Raw genomic sequence first — 22,970 nt, forward strand, 5'->3', positions numbered from 1 at the left:
AAATTTAAACAAGACAAATTACATTTACTCCATCTGGCCCTTAATACTCGCCCCACTTTTCTTATAAAGCCGGACATACTCGCCTCACTTTCCTTATAAAGTTGTCCCTTAATATTTGCTATAAATGACATACTTTTACTAATATTATATCATTTCTCTCACTTAATCACAGACCCACATATACTCCTACTTACTAAAAAAAACATAGGCACGGCACGATTCGACCCAACACGATAAAACACGCTAAATTTAGTAAAATTAGCCTTAGACACGACGGGCCGGCCCGACACGGCACGAAAGCCCATGGGTTTGGCCGGGGCCTGTGCCCCTTTTTAACTTTTCGGCTCGGCACAACATGAAACAACGCGGGCCTGGCGTGAGCTCGGCCCGGTTAGGCCCACGACCCATGGGCTCGACCCGAAGCCCGGCCCGGCCCACTCCATCTTTACGTAAAACCAAACACTTTTCAAAGGTGCGGAGAATAACAGCTAAAGCTTCTCACGTGACCGTATTTTAACGCCTAACAAGTTGTGCAAGTTTCAAAATCCAAATCATTACGTAAAGTACATTCATCGTCCATTCATCCACAAACGCTCTCATTGTGGTTTTTCCTGTTTGTTCTTCCGACCCGCAATCCGAGCCCCCTTTTTCTCTCTCTTCCTGCCGTCTCGGTCGCCGATTATCGTCTCCGATCACCGATTTTAGGTATTCGATCAAACCTAATTATCTTTGCTCTTTTAATTACTCTTTGTTTGTAATCATTCTTATGTTGATTTAATTTACTGATTTCGAGTTTTGAAGATTAGTTTTCATACTTGACGTGATTGAGTTTTTGATGAAGTTTATCCATCATATTGATTGGTTGTTTATTTTTTGTATACAAGTAATTATACTACTTCTGAATTAGTAAATTATGCTTAGTTTGATAAAATTGATCAAATTTCTGCAATTACCTCTTTGAATCTCCAATGCTATTTGATTACTGCCGCATGGAATCATACTCCGTTTCTGTATGTTGTTCACATTTACTAGAAATAACAAGATAAAGGAGAGAGAGTGTTGGTGTTGTGGGTTGAAGAAAAAGTTGAATAAAGCAAGAGAGAGTGTGTAAAATGGGGACGAGTGTAGGGAAATGGTGGATAAATTAAGAGATGAGTTGAAATGTGTAAATGTTTCTGGTTAAGGAGAGGTACTCCATAATATAGTCTCACTTTTCTCACTAAAATTCCACCAAAGTACTCTGAGAATGTCAGGTGTATTTTCAGTTCTATTGTGGTGGTAAACTATTACTCTTTCATGAATACTCTTAACACTTGCTATTTTGGCATGAGATCACTATTTTCTTTATTGATTTCTCCTACTAACCCCATTTGTAAAGTTCTTTATTGTTTCTCCCTTCTACTAACCCACCTGCACCAATTATTTATCCTTCATAAACAATTAAAATATCTCAATTAGCTCCACATGCACATTAGTTTATTCATTTTCATGTACTACCCACAAACACAAGTGTTGCGAGTATTAAGGTACAAAGGTAGTAAGTATGTATTTCTATGGAAAGGATGTCATTTTAAACTTTCAAAGGGAAGTTTACATGAGAAGTTGTATTTTTGACATTTAAAGTCATTATGGGATGGATAGGGAGGAAGTGTAGTCGGTGAAGGTTTATAATGCTGAGATAGGGAGGGAGGTTAATCACAACTTTGTTGGAATGGAATTTGTTGAATAAAGAAAAGGAATCCCATTTAATTAATGCCTAGGATTTGGTGTTGGTTAAGGAGGATTTCGTCTTGATTACCATATATTTCCAGACCCCTAAGTTATTTAGTTATATTATTTTTTTCATCTACTGCGGTTTCATGTGCTTCATGGCCCTTTTAAAATATGTTACTTCAGGAATTCTTGTCTTGTGATGCTGTATTCTATGCTACATTGTTTCCTACCATTCTAGAGAATTTCTAAATTAAGGATCCTTAAAGGTTCGCTTCCGTGTCTAAATATTCTCCCAAAAAATGATGCGCTCCCCATTACTTACCGTGTGTATGGCCTAGTAAAAGACACAACTAGTACGAAGGATATTTTAGTTAAATCATTGTGAATGTTAAATGTTGTGGGATTGGGACAATGTGATACTTATTCCAGGACGAAGGGAGCAATAAATAAGTCACTGATTTTTTTTCAATGGATTAGTAGATTTCCTGTTAAATTTGAAAAGTTCATGTACTGAGTTGCTATCGTTGTATAAATTTCAATGAATCCAGTCTTCTAATGATTTACTTATACCCGTTGTGCTTTTCCAAAATAAATAGGTTCCTGCCAACAATTTCTTGCTTTGCAGTTTGTATGCTCTCTATGTAGTATGGCCCTTGTTTGCAGTGAATATAAAACTTTGTTAAACATTTGGACTTTAGACTTTGAGAGTGTGGCTTATCTGATTTTTATGCCTCTTAAACAAACATTAGTTAGGGAGTGGTGGTGCGTTAGATTCTAAACTACAATCGTGGTGATAGCATTGTACAATTTGTATTGGATTCGTTTCTTTTTCATGCTTCTTTGTTGTCAGCCAAGGTTCACGTACCATTTTTTGGTTTGAAGAAAGATTCAATATTCATTTTCTTATTGTCCTATTTTAATCTGTTTTATCTTTCCTCTTGAATCATTTGCTATCCTTTGTGATTGTCTATTTGTCTGGGGACATCCTATGTTCATATTATTATTATGTAACTCCATTGATTTGACTTGAAGTGGTCCTTCATATTGTTTTCAAAGTCATATTCTGTCTGTTGTTAGAAGGTTCTTCAGGTTTCTGTTAAAGTTTCTGCAATTTTTTTTAACACACTTGCTACTGTTGAAGTCACCGTTTATTTTCTATATTAATGTACTTTTGGCTCCTAGAAATTAGGAGAACCTCTATTTTTTTTGTGTGTGGATATTGTACATTCACAACACCTCCCTCTCAAAAAAGATTATCCACAGAAGGATGGACTGTCCCACTAAAATTGAGGCACAAGCAATTTCCCAACTTGTTTACAGAGTATTTGTGTGTGCCAAACTGCTGGAGTATGACCTCTGCTATCTTTGGCGTCTTACGCAGGTTTTTGGTCAATCTAATATTAGATGACTATCGATGAGCAAGATCAAGATGTCATCCGGTGGGGTTTGAATCTTCTTGATTTCGGACCATTGTTCAATAGTACTTACGGGGGGGATTATAACACAGAAGAAGGGAGCAGTTATCCTCAACAATATACGAGAGAGTATAATTACGATACGTCGTGTAATTCTGACTGTAATTATGTAGAAAGTGATGCAATACTTGCCCGTTCTCTACAAGAAGAATTTTCAAGAATAGAAGTTGATAATCCGACTCAATCTTCACATACAGAACCAGAGCAGTTTCATTCATCCAATTCATCATCACAGTGGCTTGTACCATCTTCCGCCAATTATTGTCCTGGTACTTAAATTTAATTAGTTGGCGACGCTTCTCCTTGTTCTTCTTCCTTTTTCATGTGCATATTCTTAAACTGCAGCTCAAGAGAACGCCCAGGAGGCAGATGATACAGGCCACTCAAGTTCATGTTCTAGCCCAGGGGAGAGATCAAATGATGGTGAAGATTATTCGTATACTTTGGAATTTGCGGATGAGTCAGCAGTTGATGGAGAACTGGGGAAGAGGTTAAACCAATTGATCCCTGTGCCAGTAAGTAATCTGTAGGTCTATGGTTTTGTCACATATTTCTAGCCCACTTGTGTATATTTCCCACAGTAGAAGGTTCCTTTCTGATTTTAATATCTTTCATATGAGTTCATCATGCTTGCCCATAGAGATAATACGGGCTGAAGAAGACACCTAGAGAAGGCAACTCTTTTAAGCTTTAGCTTCTTCCCCCTTCACGAGGAGAGAACAAGAATGTAAATGTATAACATTTTTCACACGGCATTGAAGTTTGAATCTTCTAGCTGTTGTTGACATTGCATGGACTTTCTTCCCTTGCCCCTGTTTCAATGATAATATTGAACTCCATGGAAACTGTGTTTACAGAGCATGTTTGATCACTGTAAGAAAAATGTACCCCCCCCCCCCCATGAAACAATACCTATGGTCTATTCTTGGGGTAGTGTTCGTGTTGGAATGCTGCTTGTTGTATCATATCATTGTTATATGTTTATTGTCTCTTTATTTTTAATTAGTAGAAATCAACTTATGATCAAGTATATTTATGTATGCTTGGTCAATCTTTAAAGGGAACCATACAAGTGAAGAATATATTTTCCCCGTGCAGCATGTCCCTCGAATTAATGGGGAAATACCTTCAATGAATGAAGCAACTTCAGATCATCAACGACTACTAGATAGGTATGGATGTATCTTTAGAGGATTTTATGTTTTTGTTGGGGGTGGGCCGGTGGGGTTTGATGGGAGATTGATCATAGAGTAGTTCATAGGCTTCAACCCTTGTCTTCTGAAGCTTTAAAAAAAAATTCATTGTAAAATTTATCCATTACGTAATTTAAACTTTGTGGTGGCATGTTCTTGCTGCTGTTGTCTGTGTTTTTCAGTGGCAGCTTGGTGCCAATCTGGAGAAATTAATTTTTTGATGTTGCCTAGTATTGTTGTTCTTGTCAGTAACTTCATTCCAATTGTCACTGTTATGACTTCTATAACAGAGGCACTTTTGATCAGATTGCAGTTGTATGATTTGGTTGAGCGCAAGGTCCAGGGGGATGGCAATTGCCAGGTCAGTTGTTTAGCCCTGATACTTGTTCATTTCTTGTTAGTTTCTGCACCAGCTGAAGATTCCAATAACTATGCTGCATAATTAGTGATTCAACCTTGGCCAACTCTTTGATTTGATTGTGTTAGTATTTGGTTTCTGTGTATATCTTACAGTTGGTTCGGTTATATTATGCTAGTGGAATGTCTCAATCCACAGAGCTCCAATGATTGAAGCGAATACATTTAGTATTGCCAATACTGTGTATCATGTTCCCATTGGTGGTACTGCCTGCAAATACAATTAATATTGTCAGTACTGCCTGCAAGTACCATCACTACTCCTCTGGAGTTGAAATGTGTAAAAGTGCATCACTTGCATCTGACTTTTGAACTTGTAATGTGCTTTCTCAGTTTCGTGCTTTGTCAGATCAATTCTATCGCACTCCGGAACACCATAAGTTTGTGAGGCAACAGGTTGTCAATCAGGTGGGTTCTTGAGAAATTGAAATATGAGTTGCTTTGAGAGAGTTTTCCTTTTTGATTCTTTTTGTTGTGCCATTTGTAGTGTTTGCCCTTATTTGCTGAATTGTTGGTTTTGTCAGCTCAAATCACAACCAGAGTCTTACGAGGGATATGTTCCCATGGCGTATGGTGAATACTTAAACAAGATGTCCAAGTACAGTATAAAGCTTGCTTAATTTTTATCTAATCTATTAGAAGAGCTGTTATTGATTTTTAAAGATCATTAAGGATTGACATTCTGAATTTCTGCCATCTGCTTAAATGTTGACTTCCCTCTTTTGGGATACATGTGGTTCACCAGATGTACAGTTTTCCGCATAGTAGTTTGCTTATTCTTATCTAAAATACCACCTTTTATAGTTTTATTTATACTCTCATCATCAACCTGCTTCAGTTTATTCTGGTTCCTTAGTGTTTGGATTTTGTTTTCTTCTCAAAAATCTTCTTCCCACTCATTTTGGGAGAATCCTGAATATCCCCTGATCATTTTCCTCGTTGAAGGACATTTCAGTGGTCTAACTTTAGTTCGATAGTTATTTCAGTTGTGTTTCTGACAACTTTTAATGTAGTGATTATTTATGTTTAGTATGTCTTACCTTTTTACTTATTTGGAATATAGGAGTGGTGAATGGGGAGATCATGTCACCTTGCAGGCAGCTGCTGACTCGGTATGCATGAATTTATAGCTCTGCCCTGGTTTTTTTAGTGTTAGATTCTCGACCAAGAAACACAGTGCTTGTTTTTAGAAGCAGGAGACCCTTTCTTTTTCATTTTCGGTCTCATTGAGCTCTTTGTAGTTACTGAAGTCGTAACGTTTCATATTCTGCATAGTATTATTATCAGTATAGTGGAAAATAATTCTTGAAAATATGCATGTCTTCAGCTTCTTACAACATAGAAAACAGGCATTGCAGATTGATTTCTCATATTTCCTTGCTTTTTGTGTAAATTTGTCTTGGGTTGTCGATTAAAAATCTTAAAATCTTAAATTGCTCTACGAATCATTAATTACTCTAGAGCTTGTCTATTAACACCACGAGACCGCTTGGCCCTTTCTGCTGACACATCACAACTTCAGGGAAATTTAGTCCATTACTTTCTAATTCTACCCTGTAATACAGGTGAGATTTTCACCAGTCTTTACTTCGAACTTTCCCCTTCATTCCTGTTAAGCTGAACAGCACTAGAATGGGGTTCTGCTGTTGAATGGTGAAGTGATGTTCTGTGATATACTGTGCATATGTTTTGATGAATTGTTTTTACCCATATTTTTTTGATGGTATTATGCTTCTGGAATATTTTTCTTGACGGAGCCTGTTTTTGCAGTATGGTGTTAAGATATTCCTTATAACTTCATTCAAGGACTCCTGTTATATGGAGATTATTCCAAAGGTTCAAAAGTCAAAACGAGGTGAGCTGTTTTGGGCGTCTCTAAGTATATCCTGACTCCATTTTGTTGTTCTTCAAAATCTTATCTGATAATTTATCATCCTTACAACCCCCAGTTTTTTGACAATTTGACATGCTAGATAGCTGTCGTTTTTGTTCCCTGATATGTACTAGTTGTGTACTTATGTAATTCATTTTCATCACTCAAACTGGCATTGGGTCCTATTAGTAATATTGGGATGAAGAATTTTCGAGATTAGAAGTTGTCATTAGGTATATTCCCTAAATTAATGTTACAAATGCTTCAACAAATATAATATTGGTACTTTCATCAAACTGAAGGGTTTTCAACTTGAAAAGAATAATAACCGGGAGCCCATATTATTGCTGATGTTGCTTTGGTCCTTGAAGCTTAAGCTTTATAATTATAACTTAACATCATCACAAAGCTTTTTTGCTACTTCATTTTCATAATGCCGTCGTCCATTTTCTTGCTCTGAAGAATTTGTCTTAATTTTCTGTTTTCGGGGTTGTTTTATGCAGTAATCTTAATTAGCTTTTGGGCAGAAGTGCACTACAATTCAATCTACCCACAAGGAGGTAACTTCAGTTCTTTGTATCCATTTACCAAACTGTCCGGTTTAGTGTGCACCATGTTCTTGCATTGTAGTTGCTGCATCTGTGTACTAAGAGAAGTGGTCAAGCACCTCAGTTTCTATGAAATTATTAGTTCTCTCAATTGTTATGCTTTTCAATTTGTGTGTTTGTGGGTGGGTGGAGGGAGAGGATAGGACATCAAATCAAAATTAATGGAAGAGCGGTGGTGGGATAATAGGAAACATGCAATTTTACAGTTAACTTTTTGTGTGTAGACGTGGAAGGGCATTGAATTGGAATGTTTATCCAACATTCCTCTCTTGGTTGTTTTATGAGACTAAAGATCAAGGTGAACTTTCCTCTTTCTCTCATAGACTACACTAATATTCCATTGTGTTCCTTGTCCTCCAATTGTGAAGTGAAGGTCCATGGATAAGTGTTTGATTGAGTCTTCAAGGCCAGAATAATGAATGAGTAAAGAGTCTCCAATAGTTGTAATCACAAGACTCTTAGAGTCTCCACCCATATTCTTTTTGCAATGCCCTCATGGGATCTTAAGATATGTACCAAAACCTGCAAGGTTGTGATAAATCCCAATAGCAGTTGTGAAGCGTTTTGTTAAAATGATGGGTGACCTAATGTTAGGGGTGCAAACGAGCCGAGCCGAGTACTAGCTTGTTCATGTTCATGTTCATTACTTTAGGCGAGCTTTAGCCCGAGTTTTCAACTGAGCTCAAAAATCTGTTTAAGCTCGGTTCGTTTAAGAAATTTTGTGTTCGTGAACGGGTCATGAACGTCTCGTTTATTAACCGAGCCTAGTTCATAAACAAAAAAATTTCTTGCACATATTTGAGCCTAGTTGGTCCACACCGATATCTTGTATGTCACTCCACAAGTTGAGATTATTACCTGAAATTAGGATTTGTTCATATGGAGCGTGATAAAGTTGTGTGATAGCCGTGTGTTTTGCTAAGGAAGAACATCCAAGTATTAATCCATTATTATATTTTGAATTGAACTGATTTGTTAAAACTATCTGAAAGGCTAATTAAGGTGTTGAACCATATGCAGAGTTGCCACCTCCCAGTCCCTGGCAGATGAAAAAGAAGAAAAGATGGTGGCTTTTTTGAAACAATTGAGGAGGAGAGGCGTAATTCATTTATTCATCTGTATATACGGAGCAGTGTTACATGATTCGCTATGATTTGCTAGTATGAGATTGGGTACGGGATCACAATTTAGTACCTAATTAGCTAAACTAGACCAAAAAGGTACAATTTTATTTATGATTTGATATTTCGGTTCCGAGTCCGCGGGGTGATTAGGGAATCAGGTAACACTGGTACGGAGTATGTGTCTAGGGCCGCCATGCAAGCATCGAATTTTTATTTGCAATAATGTACTTTTATTCTTTCTTTGTATTTCTCCGTTGTGGCCTCCGGTATAATTGTGCCGGGAATGCGCCTGAAACACAAATATGAATATGAAGTATATATAAATGCGAGGCGTGCTTTTTGATTCGCATGCCATTTCTATTTCTTTTCTTCACTGCTCATGGTCCATTGCTGCCTTTTGAATTTGTCATTCAGCTGGATTTCCTTGATTAAATACTTACTACTCCGTAATTTTTTACTCTCCGGTTTCTTTTTGTTCTTTACGTTTGGCCTTTTACACATTTATTAACGACTAATTAATGTGCATTAAAATTTCTCTATTTTTTTATTTAAACAAGAAAAATTTGTTTGTTTTTAATATTTTCACTCTTATCAAAATTCTGAAAAAATGAGAAAATTTTAATGTCCCAATAAAAAGTGTGAGAGATTAAATGACCCAATGAATTTAATTGGTTAAAATAATCATTTGACACAAATTTTGATAGAATATTAAAGCATTTATGTGGTAATATAAAAGATAATGTAGAGAACATTTTAAAATACCCAAAAAGGAAGACGTAAAGAACAAAAAGAAACGGAGGGAGTAACTATTTAACCCTCGTTAAATTTAAATCTTTGACTTTTAAATGGGAGTACTCTTGTATATATGGACTGGATGATATTTTTGGAAAGGCATGATACAAAATGTATTTAGATTAACACAAGTTGATTGAGTTGGTGGGGAACTTACCTTGTGACTTGGAGGTCTCATCAATTGTGAAATATTTGGGAGTAATTCAAACGAATACCTGCATAGCTGAGCTAGCTAACATGTGATAGGTGTTGGTTCAGTCATCGATTAGATCTCTTTTAAGTCTTTTTTCTAATGTAGGGAAAAAAAACAAATGAAATAAAATGTACTCTATATGTATAACTTAAAATATGATTTTGGCAGGCATCAAACTCTTGTAATCACATACCAAAACCAAGAGTTCTTTCCTTCAACATTTTTGTTACTCCGTATTTTTTTTTTTTAATTTCCAAATGATGAATCGTGGCAACCAAACCCCATGCACAAACAATCCACATTTTGACACCTATTAAAAGCTAACATTGCAAAATATTAATGGAGGCAAACCTTATCTTATAACCCCAAACATATAATTCGATCACCGCTGAAATGTTCATATATAATACGCAAGAAAAACAATATGAAACAAAAATCATACCCAAAAAAAAAACTATTATTAACAAAATAATAATAATAATTAAGATGATGTCTTCAATTAAGTCACCACCACCATGGGAAATCCTAGACCTGGTTTCTCACCATTTAGATCCTAAAACCTTAGCCATAGCCTCTTGTGTGTCCAAGACATGGTACACTTGCTTCTCCTCCGACCATCTGTGGGACCCACTTTGCGCTGCCGCCTTCCCCTCTCTCGTAACCACCCTTAGCTCGGTTGCCGCCTCGCTCCCCCGCTTCCGCCTCTATGGTCTTGGCCATAGCGCGGCGCTCCGCCGCCAACGGAAGCCTCGTAAACCCCGTCTCTCCCTCGACTGTCTCATGTTCATCTTCTCCATCCGTCTCCCAGGCGGCGTAGTAGAGGTAGTGTTAGATAATAGTCTTCATTTTGTTATTGTAAGAGTTTTCTCCACGTGGAAGAAATATGATCATTTGCATATCTATCTATTACTTTATACTAAAACAGACACTAAGAATAACACATATCATTTCGGTTTTGGATCCTTTGCAGTTTTAAAATAACTCTACAAGGTAGAGTTTGAGCAATATCAACCATTGATTGAAAATTCAATGGCTCATCTATTATATATCTAAAATTTCCCCTACTTTTCTCATTAATTAATATCCATTCCCTGATTTTTCCTTCTCAATAATATAAGCATTGATTTTAAAATGTATACTTTAAATACAAGTCTACCTCTAAAGTTTTATTAAAACTCTAGAGGATCCGGACTCGTCACTGGTATAAAATTTTCCGATCTAAAATATTTTCCTAAAATATATATCTCTTTTATTTTTATTTTTTATTCTCTGCCCTTTTTATAAACTATCTATGTATAAAAAAGTATTAGTTTATAAGTTATTACAATAATAGATATTTCGTAATAATAATTTTGCTAAAAACTTTTTCATAATGTTTTAGTCAAATCGGTACTTTAGTAATGGAAAATATGTTTACCCAATATATAGTGTAAAATTAGCATATTACACGTATATAATATGTATATTAGATGAATACATCAAAATGAGTATTTTAAAAAAAAAAAATACAATTATGCAGTATTTTGGAATATTTAGGTAAATATTTTGTAAAAAAATATCATAATCCAAAAAAAAAAAATACAATTATGCAGTATTTTGGAATATTTAGGTAAATATTTTGTAAAAAAATATCATAATCCGTGCGTGCACGGGATCTAATCTAATCTTTAAATATATCCGTGTGCTTGATATATTAAGTATATTGTGACTTGACTTATTAGGACAAGTGGGGCATTTGGCTTGGTGTGTTAGTATTGGACCGGTAACATGGTAATATATTACTAATCAACACTTAGCAATTTGTTTTATTTTCATAATTCAAAGTTTGGTATTTAACAGGTAGTCAAGCCATGCAACGACATGCACCGTGACCCTCATGGGATGTTCAGATTTGATGTCGAGGTGGCGGCGGAGGAGAGGGAGTGGACCTTGGAGGACCTTAGGAAGGCAAAGGTGACGTGGATGGTGGCGGAGAGGGATTGGAAAGCGGTGTTCACCGTCGCCGAGGAGAGTACCGGGAAGCTGGCTTCGGGTGTCGAGGGGTTCTTCTCGGCGGAGCTTCCATCGCCGGGGTGTTGCTCCGGCAGGATGTCGAGCGGGCTGGTGGCGGATATTCGGTTCGGGTTGAAGGACCAAGTTGAGAAATTTAGTAAAATGAGTAGGATTGAGAAGGTTAGTGTTGGGATAATGAGTATACTTAGTTGGAGATATATTAGTCTTGAGGATGGTCTCTTGTACTTGGACCACTTCTTCCGGGCCGGGTTTGATTAATTAGCAGAATGTAATTACTAACTATGGAGTATATACTTTTGTTCTCCTAATTAATTACAACATCATATCCTAGCTAATCATGGTGATTTCTATTAATATTTTGTAATTCAAGTATGTAGTACAATTTTACAAAGTCAACGTTTAACATGTTCAAACTGTTAGTAACATTCTATTTGAAATTTTAAATTGCACAATATGTACATACATATATTTGCCAAAGTAATACATATTCATATAATAATTAGGTTGTTCATTTTCAAAATAGTAAATATTTATTTTCAAATCAATAAGTAACTGATCATTTTCAAATCAGTAAATATTCATTTTTAAAATTTATATCTTATAATTTGGAGGGGTACAACTTGTACCCCCCGGACCCTGATTGTACCTGGGTGTAGCAAAAAAATTGCGGTATCTTATGTTTCTCTTTATGTATCTATGATTTCATTCAAAGATTCTGCAATTACGTTAAACATCAAAATCAAAGTTAATGTACACTAGACCTATTCAACGGGCTGAGCCAAAGTTTAAAGGGCTGGGCTGGGCTAGGTTAAGGTAGAATTTTTACGGTCCGGGCTGGGCTTTGTCCATTTTTCTTGATATAGTGTTTTTTTTTTGTTGGATCTAGTTTTATAAAACTAGAAAGGTTTTCTTCTCATTTGTGGCATCATCTTCTGCTCTTTTGCATATTCAGAAAATAACTCATATTATTGGAATTTGTGAAGCAGACGCAACATCCACTCAAATGTGTATTCTTTTTTAACTGAAACTGGAAATTCTGTTACCCGGAGAAAATCTGGTAATTCTCATAGATGATGAAACAAATTACAGTCTGACTGAATGAAATCAAAACCCTAGTTACAGAATATTGGTTTAGCAAAGCTACGATCTTTGCATATCGAACATTACAATCTGATGAAACAGATTACAATCTTTCTGACTGAAAAACATATTACAGCCTTTCTGAATCAAAATCACAGTCTAACTGATGAAAGTATGAAACAGATTACAGTCTTTCTGAATCAAAATCACAGTACTGATGAAACAGATTACAGTCAAACTGAATCAAAATCCTAGTTACAAAAAGAATTCATAGTGGTTAACAAGTACTCAACTCAAAAGGGGTATTTCTAAAAAAAAAAAAAATTAACAAACTATTTCCCTAAAACCTGGCATTGCAAAAATGCCTTGGTTGTTAAACAAACATTAGAAACTTCAAGGAAACAAAGTTATCTCTTGAAATTCAGAGCATTCACATGAAATTCTTCCAATCAATGGCTTCTCCTGGTTGATGAAGTTAGACTATTAGCGCTTGAACTTGATCAATAAAAACCGGACTTCTGGTTCACGGGTCTTAAACCGGTATCATCTTTAACCCGGCTGCAACTGGCATGCCCAAAAACCCAATGAAAATACTAACGAACCACTGCATGAAACTGAGGGGAGTTGTGTTGGCAAATGTACCAAGATATTCCACTATTATAATTTGAAAGAAAAGGGTGACACTGATGACAGTAACAAAAACATAATTGTCTAAAATTCCCTTGAAAACGTCTATTTCCTCCATGTCTCTTGAGCTTATTTCGTTGAAAATCTGCAACAAGAAAGTAACCAGGAGACTGTTAAATTAGTTTTCCTGTGAAAAAATTTGCATAATTTATGGGATTTTTTTGTGTTTTACTTTTACAACCTGAAATTCTCAACTTTTATTTTACCATCTAAGAAAATATAAAAAATTCGTTTTACTACCTTTTAACATCAAAGTTAACCGAATCGTTACTGGGCCCACTTCAACGGCTAGTATAACATTTCTTTTGTAAACTTCCACGATGTTTTTAAGCATTTAACTTAAGTTTGTAATTTGATTAATTTAGAGATTTAAAGTGCAAAATGGGTGGTGAGAATTGAGGAGTAAAGAAGAAAGTAAAAAATTCAATAAGAAGGAGTAAAGAAGAAAATCACATAAATTAGGTAAAGAATGGGGGGGGGGGACTTAATCTGTGTGCTCCACGATTAGTGCCGTTAACTTTGCCGTTAAAAGGCAGTAAAATGAACTTTTTTTTTATTTTTTTAGGTGGTACAATAAAAGTTTGAGATTTTTAGGTAGTAAAACACAAATTGAGTTTTTTTTTTTTAAGGTCGTAAACCACACAAAATTTCCTAATTTATGCAAAACAGCAAAAACTTTCTTTATCAACTTATGATACATGATTAATCCTCTAAAAAAAAGAGCTTATTGAAAACATAAAAAACTGTAATTTACCTGACAGAACACAAATGAGTTGAAGATCAGAGTATTTAAGCTCAGGTCACCCTCTGGACCTTGAAGTCCAAACAAAGCTTTTCCATATGCTTGCAGAAACCATATTACCATGAATTGGTAAAAGGATTGGCCTAATATGTTCCTCCACATTACATTACTAATGAAATTTCCTTGCCTTCCTACTGGTGTTCGTTTCATTAACTCGTCATTTGGAGGCTCAGTAGCCAATGCAAGAGCTCCAAGTGTGTCCATGATCATGTTCACCCATAGAAGCTGAACAGCAGTAAGTGGAGCACTTCCTGAAATAGTGAAATCAAGAGTGTCAAACACCAAGAAAATCAACACAGTTCAACAATCTTGGAAATGAAAATTTTAATGCATACTTCAAACTTTTGAGTTTTGATCATCTATTTCAAATTTGAACTAATCCCACCTTTCGATTAACTCTTAGGCTCTGTTTGTTTCAACGGAAAATATATTCAAAGGAAAATGATTTTCCATGCAAAACAATTTTCAAGGGAAAATGGTTTTCCTTTGTTTGTTTCCTTACAAGAGAAGTTGTAGAGAAAATGAACATAGAAGTGGAAAAAAGAGATAGATAAGAGGAGGTAAACTGAAATGTAAGGGATTAGAGATGAAAATGTGGGCATTCCTTCTTCTCAAAAAGAAAGTTGGTTTTCCATTAGGGAAAGTTGTTTTCCACATTTGAGAAAATTGTTTTCCACCTTTACAAAACAACGAAAGGAAAATGGGAAAATCATTTTCCGGAAAAGTGTTTTCCGTCAAAACAAACTGGGCCTTAATGACAGCAGCATTTTGGGTCATATTCTCATAATAATCTTAAGAGAAATTATTACTTCTTACAATTGTCCCAGAAATAACCCAAAAGTTTAAGCATCTGAATGTCTTATGATTACTCAAAAGTACAAAAATATGGCCAAACTCGGATCATTCATATGATTTTTTTTTCTTTGTGTTAACAAGAGTAGGATTCTTACCAGTCCAACAGGCTGAAAAGAAGTTAACAAGCAAGGCAACGATATTAACAGTCAACTGAAACTGCACAAACTTCTGAATGTTAATGTAAACTGAACGCCCCCATTTAGCAACAGTGACAATTGTAGAGAAATTGTCATCTAGAATGATAACATCAGCACTTTCTTTAGCCACCTGGAGATATAGAGATGGATAATTGTCAGTACAAGTACACAAAAAATGGTCTGAAATTGAGATGAACAACAACATTATGCAAGTGTACTACATACCTCAGTACCAGCAATTCCCATTGCAAGTCCAATATCAGCTTCATGAAGAGCTGGGGCATCATTTGTACCGTCTCCTGTTACTGCCACGACTTCATTAAATGTTGTTCTCAGGTGCTTCACCAGTGTGTGTTTATCTAGGGGAGAAGATCGTGCCATCACCTGCAAAAACAAAAAAAGAACAATCCATTAAACCTTGTTCTCTTCAACTTATTTTGACTGAACTTATATTATCTGAACTTATCTGAACTAAACTTATTTTATCTGAAATAAACTTATATGTGTGTGAAAATGTCTGAAAAAACATCTTTTCTGAACTTATATTATCTGAACTTATTTTGTCTGAAATAAGTCAAACAGAACAAATCCTAAATCAAAAAAAGGCCAGTTTTAGTTGTTAGGTATAATCCACAAGAAACAGTTTTGACTGATAAAAACCAGTTAATGTACTCTACCTGAATTTTCGGAATGATTTTCTCCAATTCTTCCATGCTCTTTTCTCTAAAAACTGGACCTTCTATAGCAATACCATCATCAGTAAGAATACCACATTCCCTTGCAATAGCCTTAGCTGTATTAATATTATCACCTGTAACCATCCTTACAGTAATCCCAGCTGAACGACATATTGCAACAGACTCCTTAACACCAGGTCTAACAGGATCTTTAATACCGACAATCCCTATACAAGTATACCCTTCAGTAGGCATAGGATCATTTGCAGTAAACCCTGCATCATTCTCAAGATCCATATAAACAAGACACAAAGTTCGAAGAGATTCATTTGCAAACAGATCAATTGTAACCTTAAGATGGTCCAATCTTTCTGCATCAAGGGGAACAACTTCTCCATTTCCATTGATGACTTTATCACAGGTAGCTAATACTATCTCTGAAGCACCTTTACTGTGGGCCCTTAAACCACCTCCATTGGGGAGTTCTAATACAACACCCATCCTCTTCTTTGTAGAGTTGAATGGTTCAACTTTGATAAGCTTTGATGATTTTCTCTCAGCATGGAAATCACCACCAAGTGATAAAGCAAACTCTAACAGAGCGGTTTCAGTGGGTGTTCCTAATATTTCATGTTTCCCTTTCTTGTTCGCAACAACCTCACCTCCTGTGTTGTTGAATATTGATTGTATCAGAAGCTTCAATGTAGAATCAGGCAACTCAGATTTCAACCCAGATTCCCTGTTAATTTCCTTGACATTTAAGCCGATGCAGGATTTGACAACAGTCATACGATTAGTAGTTAGAGTCCCGGTTTTATCACTACAGATAGTAGTAGATGAACCCATAGTCTCACAAGCAGCCAAGTTTCTGACTAAAGCCTTATCATTCATCATCTGTTTCATTGCAAATGCAAGACTCAAAGTTACAGCTAAAGGTAACCCTTCAGGAACAGCCACCACAACAATGGTAACAGCAATAGCAAAATACTCTAACAATTCCAATGCTTCATCACCAGCCCAATACCAATGACTCCCTTCTCTCCATTTACGAGCAATTAACCCGTTTACAAGTACTGCAAAAGTCACAACAGCAAAAAAGAGTCCGATTTTACCAATAATGGTAGCAACCCCGTTTAGTTTCACCTGTAGCGGGGTCTCATCATCACCTCCTTCACTAAGAGTTGCCATTAATTTACCCCATTGTGTCCTCATCCCAACAGTTGTTATTATCATCTTACATGATCCGTCTTGTACTTTAGTACCCGATAAAAGAAACGGGTTTTCTTCACTCACCATAACAGGCTCACTTTCTCCGGTTAAGCTTGATTCATCAATCAATACCGAGAATCCTGACACAAAAAGCCCATCAGCAGGGACCTGATCACCTATAGAGAGATGAACAATATCACCAGGAAGTAACTCATATATAGACATCTTCTGCCTGTATCCATTCCTAGTAACTTGTATGGCAATCTTCTTCTTTTCTTTGTCAAGATCTTTGAATTGTAAAGACTGGCGATAATCACTAGTTGCAGTTACAAACACAACTAGTAAGATGGATGCTACAATCCCAAGCCCGTCATGGGCTCCCCTGGGCCACCCTTCTGTAGCAACACCAACTATTAGAGAGACGAATGCACAAACACCAAGAATCATCAATGTCATGTCTTGAAGTGCTTCCCAAACAAACACCCAGAAACTTCGAGGTTGTGTTTCTGCAAACTTGTTGATCCCAAACATGTCCTGTCTAAGGGAAATAGTGGTTGGGTCGGTGGTTATCCCGTTTTCAGTTGAAGTGCAGAGCTTTTCTGCAATGCCAGGTACTCCTCCATGGGCTTTTACCTTCTTTAAATCATGGCCTTCGACAATGCCACTTAATTCATCAGCACATATACCATAACCTGCTGCTATAACTTCTTTAGGGACTGCATAATCACTTGGTGTTACACCTATACTCAGAAAATGTCACAAAATGTGAGCAATAATATTAACACAAGAACATAATACATGTTTAAAAGCACGTACTCACCCTGTATAAACTGAAATGCAGCCTTGGAAACTAGAACAGCAATTCGTAATTTTTCCTGCAATGCCAAAAACATAAGACTAAAGTCAATTGACTTTTTTTTTTTTTTCTAATAACATTGATATTTGACAGTCAAATTAGAGGTGACAATGTCTGAGCAAGAATAATTGAATCTGGCATGAATACAAACACAAATCAACTTGAATTTGACCCTATTCGTTGTCATATTATGCAATTATCTTGAATTTTCATATTGTTTCTTTTTTATATTTGTGAACAGTAACAAATTGACACGAAACCAAACACGAAGCATGACCCGTTTATTAAAATTGCAAGCTCTACAATCAAAATTCATCAAGTCAATCAATGAGGTCTTGGCCTAGTGGTTAAGACTGAAAATCTGTATACGATAATTCTTAGGTTCAAATCCCCTCTCCCATTGATAATTTGTATTGCTGATCATTTGTACCAAAACCAAAAATAAAAATTTTAAAAAAAAATCATCAAGTGAACCATAATAAGTCAATAACATTTCCCCTTCAATATCAAATTTAAGAACATAAGTGGATCATATTTTTAATTTTTTTGGCAAATTAAGTGGATCATATTACATTTTTTAAAATCATTCATGAAAATGTTACATTAATTACATTCCATTCATACATTTTTTGTGGGAATAAGCAACAATTGGCAATATAAATTTACAAATGGGAAGGGGGATTCGAACATGTCACCTATCACCCAAAACTTCAATGGTACATTGCATTCATAAATCAAAATAATACACAGACACAAATAATGAGACCATAAAAGTAGAGAAAAAGGTCGAACCTGATTGGTACGGCGCATAGCAGCAGCTTCGTAACGCTTGGAAAGGTTGGCAGTAAAACGAAAGCGACGCTTTGGGTTTTTAACGACGCCACACAAATTCCTCCATCTTTCCAACACTTCATCTGACGTTCCCTTTGGTTTCACCTCAAAGTTCTGACTCAAATAACTCTCCATTTTTTTAATTTCAAAATACTAATCCGTTTTTGGTTTATCTATCTAACCCAGAAAGTTAAATAATCAAATTGACCTGAATCTCCACTTTTAAACTACCATGATCGAGACCAGAATTTCTACGAAGCAAATTTTAACGACAAAAAGGGTAAAAACGTGTAGTCAGAAAGTGTTGGGAAATGATGAAATTGTGTTTGTGAGAAACATCAAAGAAAGAGGTGGAACTTTTTAGCATTTGCGTTTTAAGAAGAAGATTGCCATTTTTGTTTGTTTTTGTGTGTGAGGTGATCCGAAAATTGGTGGGAAAACTCTCCTCAAATAAATTGGAATTTCCACGATTTTTTCCAACGAATTGCTCGGAGACTTCCTTGCCTATCTATGTCTTCTTTTTATACCCACTAACATCAGGGAATGTAGGATGTGGATGTTGGGGTCTCATTAAGTCATGATGAACCATGTCAATTTGGCCCTATTCTCATCTTTGTCAATTTTTATTACCGGACAACATTTTATAATAACTAACATTATCTTATTTACATTGTACTTTTAGTAAATATGATGGTTAAAATATGTACCAAGTACATAAATAGTGTAAAAGTAACAATGAATAAGGTATTAATTACCATTGTCGTTGTTCTTATGACCTTAATTACTTCTCTCTACCTATACGTAAAGATGGCCGTGGGTCGAGCTTTAGGTCGAGGGTCTGACGGGTCGGGGTCATGCCAGGCCCATGTTGTATCGGGGCGGGGCGGGCAAAAAAGTTCAAAACATGGCTCAGGCCCGACCCCAAACCCACATGCTTTCATGTCGGGCCAATCCGGCTCATCGAGCCTAAGGCTAATTTTACTAAATTTAGTGTACTTTATCGTGTCGTGCTTTTTTCAAAAAATTAAGGCCCACGACTTCGTGCCCATGTTGGGGTATGATTTTTTCGTGCTCGTGCCGGGTCAGACTTCGGGCCGGTCCAACCCACAGCCATCTTTACCTGTACGTAATAATCTACGCCCTCCTGTTTCAGGTTAGTAATAAGAGAGATTGTGCACATGGTTAAAGGAAATTGTAGAATGGGGACCAAATATAGGATTCTATACTAGGGTAAAAAGTTTGATAAAATAATGTTGGGTTCTTTTCCAAAAGCCTAAAACAAATGACAAATGGATAGGGTAATGATTACTCTAAATTAAACCATAGGTGTTAGCCTGATAGTTAAGAATAAAAGTCTGTTTACGATAAATTATATGTTCGAATCTCCCTCCCCATTAGTAAATTATATTGTCGTTGAACACACTTGAGAAGGGCACTTTATAAACATATTGTTACATTTTACATTACATATACCAAAGAAAGTACTACTCCCAATTAAAGATGGATGTGGATAGGGCCGACCCGAAGCCCGACCCGAGCACGAAAAAAGTTCGGCTCGGCACTGGCACGATGTCGTGGGCCGGACCTGGGCCTTAAATTTTTAGAAAAAGCACGACAATGCACGGCACGACTCGACCCAACACAACAAAGCACGTTAAATTTTGTAAAATTAGCCTTAGGCATGACGGCCCGACACGAAAGCCCGTGGGCTCGAGCTGGCTTGTGCCTTGTTTTGAACTTTTCGATCCGGTCCGACACGATATAACGTGGGCCTAAATTGAGCCCGACCCAGTTAGGCCCACAGGCTGTGGGCTTGGCACGAAGCCCGCCCCGACCCGCCCCACGGCCATCTTTACTCCCAATACCCCAAATGGTGGTCAATTTTATTTTATTTGACATCGGTGGTGGTCCAAAGTTTTGAAGCAAGATAAGTGATACTCGTACAATTAGGCCATTCCTATGGAAACCATTAATTAAAAGATGAAAGCATAAACAATTGGTTAGTTAGATCGTGTCCATTACGCGTAACGAACTAACGATAATCATGGTGACTACTCCTATTCAAGTACTCGATAAATAATACACGGCTCGAACATGTCTACACTTTTTTAATTTTTGTATCAAAGTTATGGGGTGATTGTTAAGGATCACTCTCTCTTCCTAACGCAAATCAATAAGTTATAAAATAAAGATGTCAAATGTCAATGTGTCATGGGCTCCCTCTAAGCCCCGCGCAGCTTTCTGCACAATAACTAGTTATTGACGCGAGCGATACTCCTTGTCTTTATATGTAGCTTAAAATTAATATTTTTAAATTAATTGAAGGTGAAAAAAAGTATAAAAAAAAGAATGTAAGAGCATTTCGAATGATTGTAGCTAGGGATATTCGAAATATAGCTAGGGACGTAAGAGCATTTCGATAAAATAATGTTTGCAATTGTTACAGTTACCTTGAGTGTGACTGCTTTGATCAATATCTTTGATCAGTTTCTTGCTGATCAAGTCAAGAAAGAACTAAGAAGGAAGAAAGAATAGAAGATAAGAAAGAAGAAGAAGAAGAAGAGAGAAAAATCAGAGTACGAGAGAATCAGAGAGAAGAGATAGGAATTAGGATTTTATTTCTGTTATTTGATAACTGATCACAATCAGCTAAAACAGTACTTATACAACGCAATATCGATTTTATACAATGCAATGCCATGTCATCAAGTTTGTTATAACAGCTTAACAAACTTTTAACTAACCAACTGACTAAAGTCAACATGTTGCCCATTGACTTAGTGTATTATCATTTGTGCCTTAACATTTCTTCCCCCTTTGAAAAAGAACTTGTCCCAAGTTCAAGGTAGTTGAAAATCAGGAAACTGAAGCACAAATTCAGAAGCTATTTCCCATGTGGTTTCATGTACAGGACTGTCCATCCATTGCACCAAATATTGCAGCTGATCTTGTCCTTGCTTATTGACCACCCTACTGTCTAAAACAGCCAAAGGTTGACTCTTAGCTTGAAGATCTTGACCTTGGAACTAGTTGGGAATATGAGTTGCAATAGGCAAAGTACCATGGAAAACTTTCAGTTAAGAAACATGAAAGACATTGTGAATTTTTGCATCACTTGGTAACTGAAGCTTGTATACCACTTTTCCAACCACTGCAATGATCTGAAATGGACCATAAAACTTGCGAGACAATTTCTGATTACCCCTGCGCTGGATTGAAGTTTGTCTGTAGGGTTGTAGCTTAAGCCACACCCAATCCCCAACTAAAAACACTCTGTCACTTCTGTGTTTGTCAGCTTGTAACTTCATCCTATCCTGTGCTCTTAAAAGATGAAACTTCAGTAAAGAAACTATTGATTCTCTTCTTTCCATGCTCCTGTCCACCTCCCAATTAACAGAATCTCCTGGTAAATAAGGCAAATGCAAGGGGGGTGGTTGCCCATACACAACTTCATAAGGTGTTAGCTGAGTGGCTGAGTGGAAATGGGTATTATACCACCATTCAGCCAATGGTAGCCAAGCATTCCAGTCTTTAGGACTGTCAGCACACATACATCTTAGATAGGTTTCCAAGCACCTATTGATCACCTCAGTTTGGCCATCTGTTTCTGGATGATAGGAAGAAGAGAGCAAAAATGTAGTGCCATGTAAGCTAAACAAACCTTGCCAGAATTGACTGAGGAAAATAGCATCTCTGTCACTCACAATAGTTCTTGGCCAACCATGCAATTTGAACACATGATCTAGGTAAGATTGAGCCACTTGAACTGCAGTAAAAGGGTGAGAAAGAGACATGAAATGGTTGTACTTGCTTAACCTGTCCACTACAACAAAGATAACTTCTTTGCCTCCTGATTTAGGCAATCCAGTGATAAAATCCATGGAAATGTCAACCCACACTGCCTCTGGAATAGGTAAATGCGGAAGCAACCCTGGATATGCAGCAGTGTCATACTTTGCTGCTTGACAAACTTTACAAGATTTTACAAATTGCCTCACATCTTTTGTCAACCCTTTCCAGTAGAACAAGTTCTTAACCCTTCTCACTGTGAGATCTCTGCCAGAATGTCCACTCTCAGGTTCTGAGTGCAACCAAGTAATGATTCTAGATCTTAAGTTAGCATCAGGTCCAACTACCAGTTTGTGTTTTCTTCTTAACAACCCATCAACCAAGGTAAAATTATCCACTGCAAGTGCACCAGGTTGCTGCAGTTGTGTGAGTGTAGTTAGCAGGCTCGCATCCAATGAATAACTGGCCTTTATTAGTTCAGTTAAGTCAGAAGAAACCACTGAAATTGCCATACACAGAATAGAAGAACCTTGGACCCTAGATAATGCATCTGCAGCTACATTCTCTTTTCCACTTTTGTACTGAATTTCATAATCAAACCCCATTAACTTTGAAAGCCAAAACTGTTGGAAAGGAGTTGAGACTT

The 22,970-nt window shown here is 36.6% G+C and overlaps 3 protein-coding genes across 4 annotated transcripts; 2 read left to right on the top strand and 1 right to left on the bottom strand.

The window, feature by feature from the left end:
* The first annotated feature begins 547 nt into the window (after nt 1-547).
* LOC110776917 (OVARIAN TUMOR DOMAIN-containing deubiquitinating enzyme 12) lies at nt 548-8,763 on the top strand. 2 transcript variants are annotated; one of them, XR_008931256.1, is made up of 12 exons: nt 548-705; nt 3,095-3,457; nt 3,534-3,703; nt 4,287-4,360; nt 4,688-4,742; nt 5,132-5,206; nt 5,323-5,396; nt 5,862-5,910; nt 6,569-6,653; nt 7,175-7,231; nt 7,504-7,577; nt 8,300-8,763. XR_008931256.1 is itself a non-coding variant. In XM_021981490.2 (11 exons), exons 2-11 carry the CDS (start codon nt 3,118-3,120, stop codon nt 8,356-8,358), a joined length of 1,038 nt encoding a protein of 345 aa, XP_021837182.1. In that variant the 5' UTR covers nt 551-705; nt 3,095-3,117; the 3' UTR covers nt 8,359-8,763. The 2 variants fall into 2 exon arrangements, 1 of the variants encoding a protein (XP_021837182.1); XM_021981490.2 differs by lacking the exon at nt 7,504-7,577 and having other exon boundaries at nt 551-705.
* A 1,114-nt stretch (nt 8,764-9,877) lies between these two features.
* LOC110776919 (probable F-box protein At5g04010) lies at nt 9,878-11,725 on the top strand. The gene is made up of 2 exons (XM_021981492.2): nt 9,878-10,210; nt 11,228-11,725. The coding sequence occupies exons 1-2, from the start codon at nt 9,878-9,880 to the stop codon at nt 11,657-11,659; spliced, it is 765 nt and encodes a 254-aa protein (XP_021837184.1). The 3' UTR covers nt 11,660-11,725.
* A 747-nt stretch (nt 11,726-12,472) lies between these two features.
* Nucleotides 12,473-19,073, bottom strand: LOC110776916 (calcium-transporting ATPase 2, plasma membrane-type). The gene is made up of 7 exons (XM_021981488.2): nt 18,497-19,073; nt 17,669-17,723; nt 15,640-17,588; nt 15,188-15,346; nt 14,921-15,092; nt 13,923-14,221; nt 12,473-13,253 (listed from the first exon to the last, which is right to left on the bottom strand). Exons 1-7 carry the CDS (start codon nt 18,668-18,670, stop codon nt 13,014-13,016), a joined length of 3,048 nt encoding a protein of 1,015 aa, XP_021837180.1. The 5' UTR covers nt 18,671-19,073; the 3' UTR covers nt 12,473-13,013.
* Nucleotides 19,074-22,970: the final 3,897 nt, after the last annotated feature.

This window comes from Spinacia oleracea, chromosome 3 (genome assembly GCF_020520425.1).
Source record: "Spinacia oleracea cultivar Varoflay chromosome 3, BTI_SOV_V1, whole genome shotgun sequence".
Taxonomy (NCBI): domain Eukaryota; kingdom Viridiplantae; phylum Streptophyta; class Magnoliopsida; order Caryophyllales; family Amaranthaceae; genus Spinacia; species Spinacia oleracea.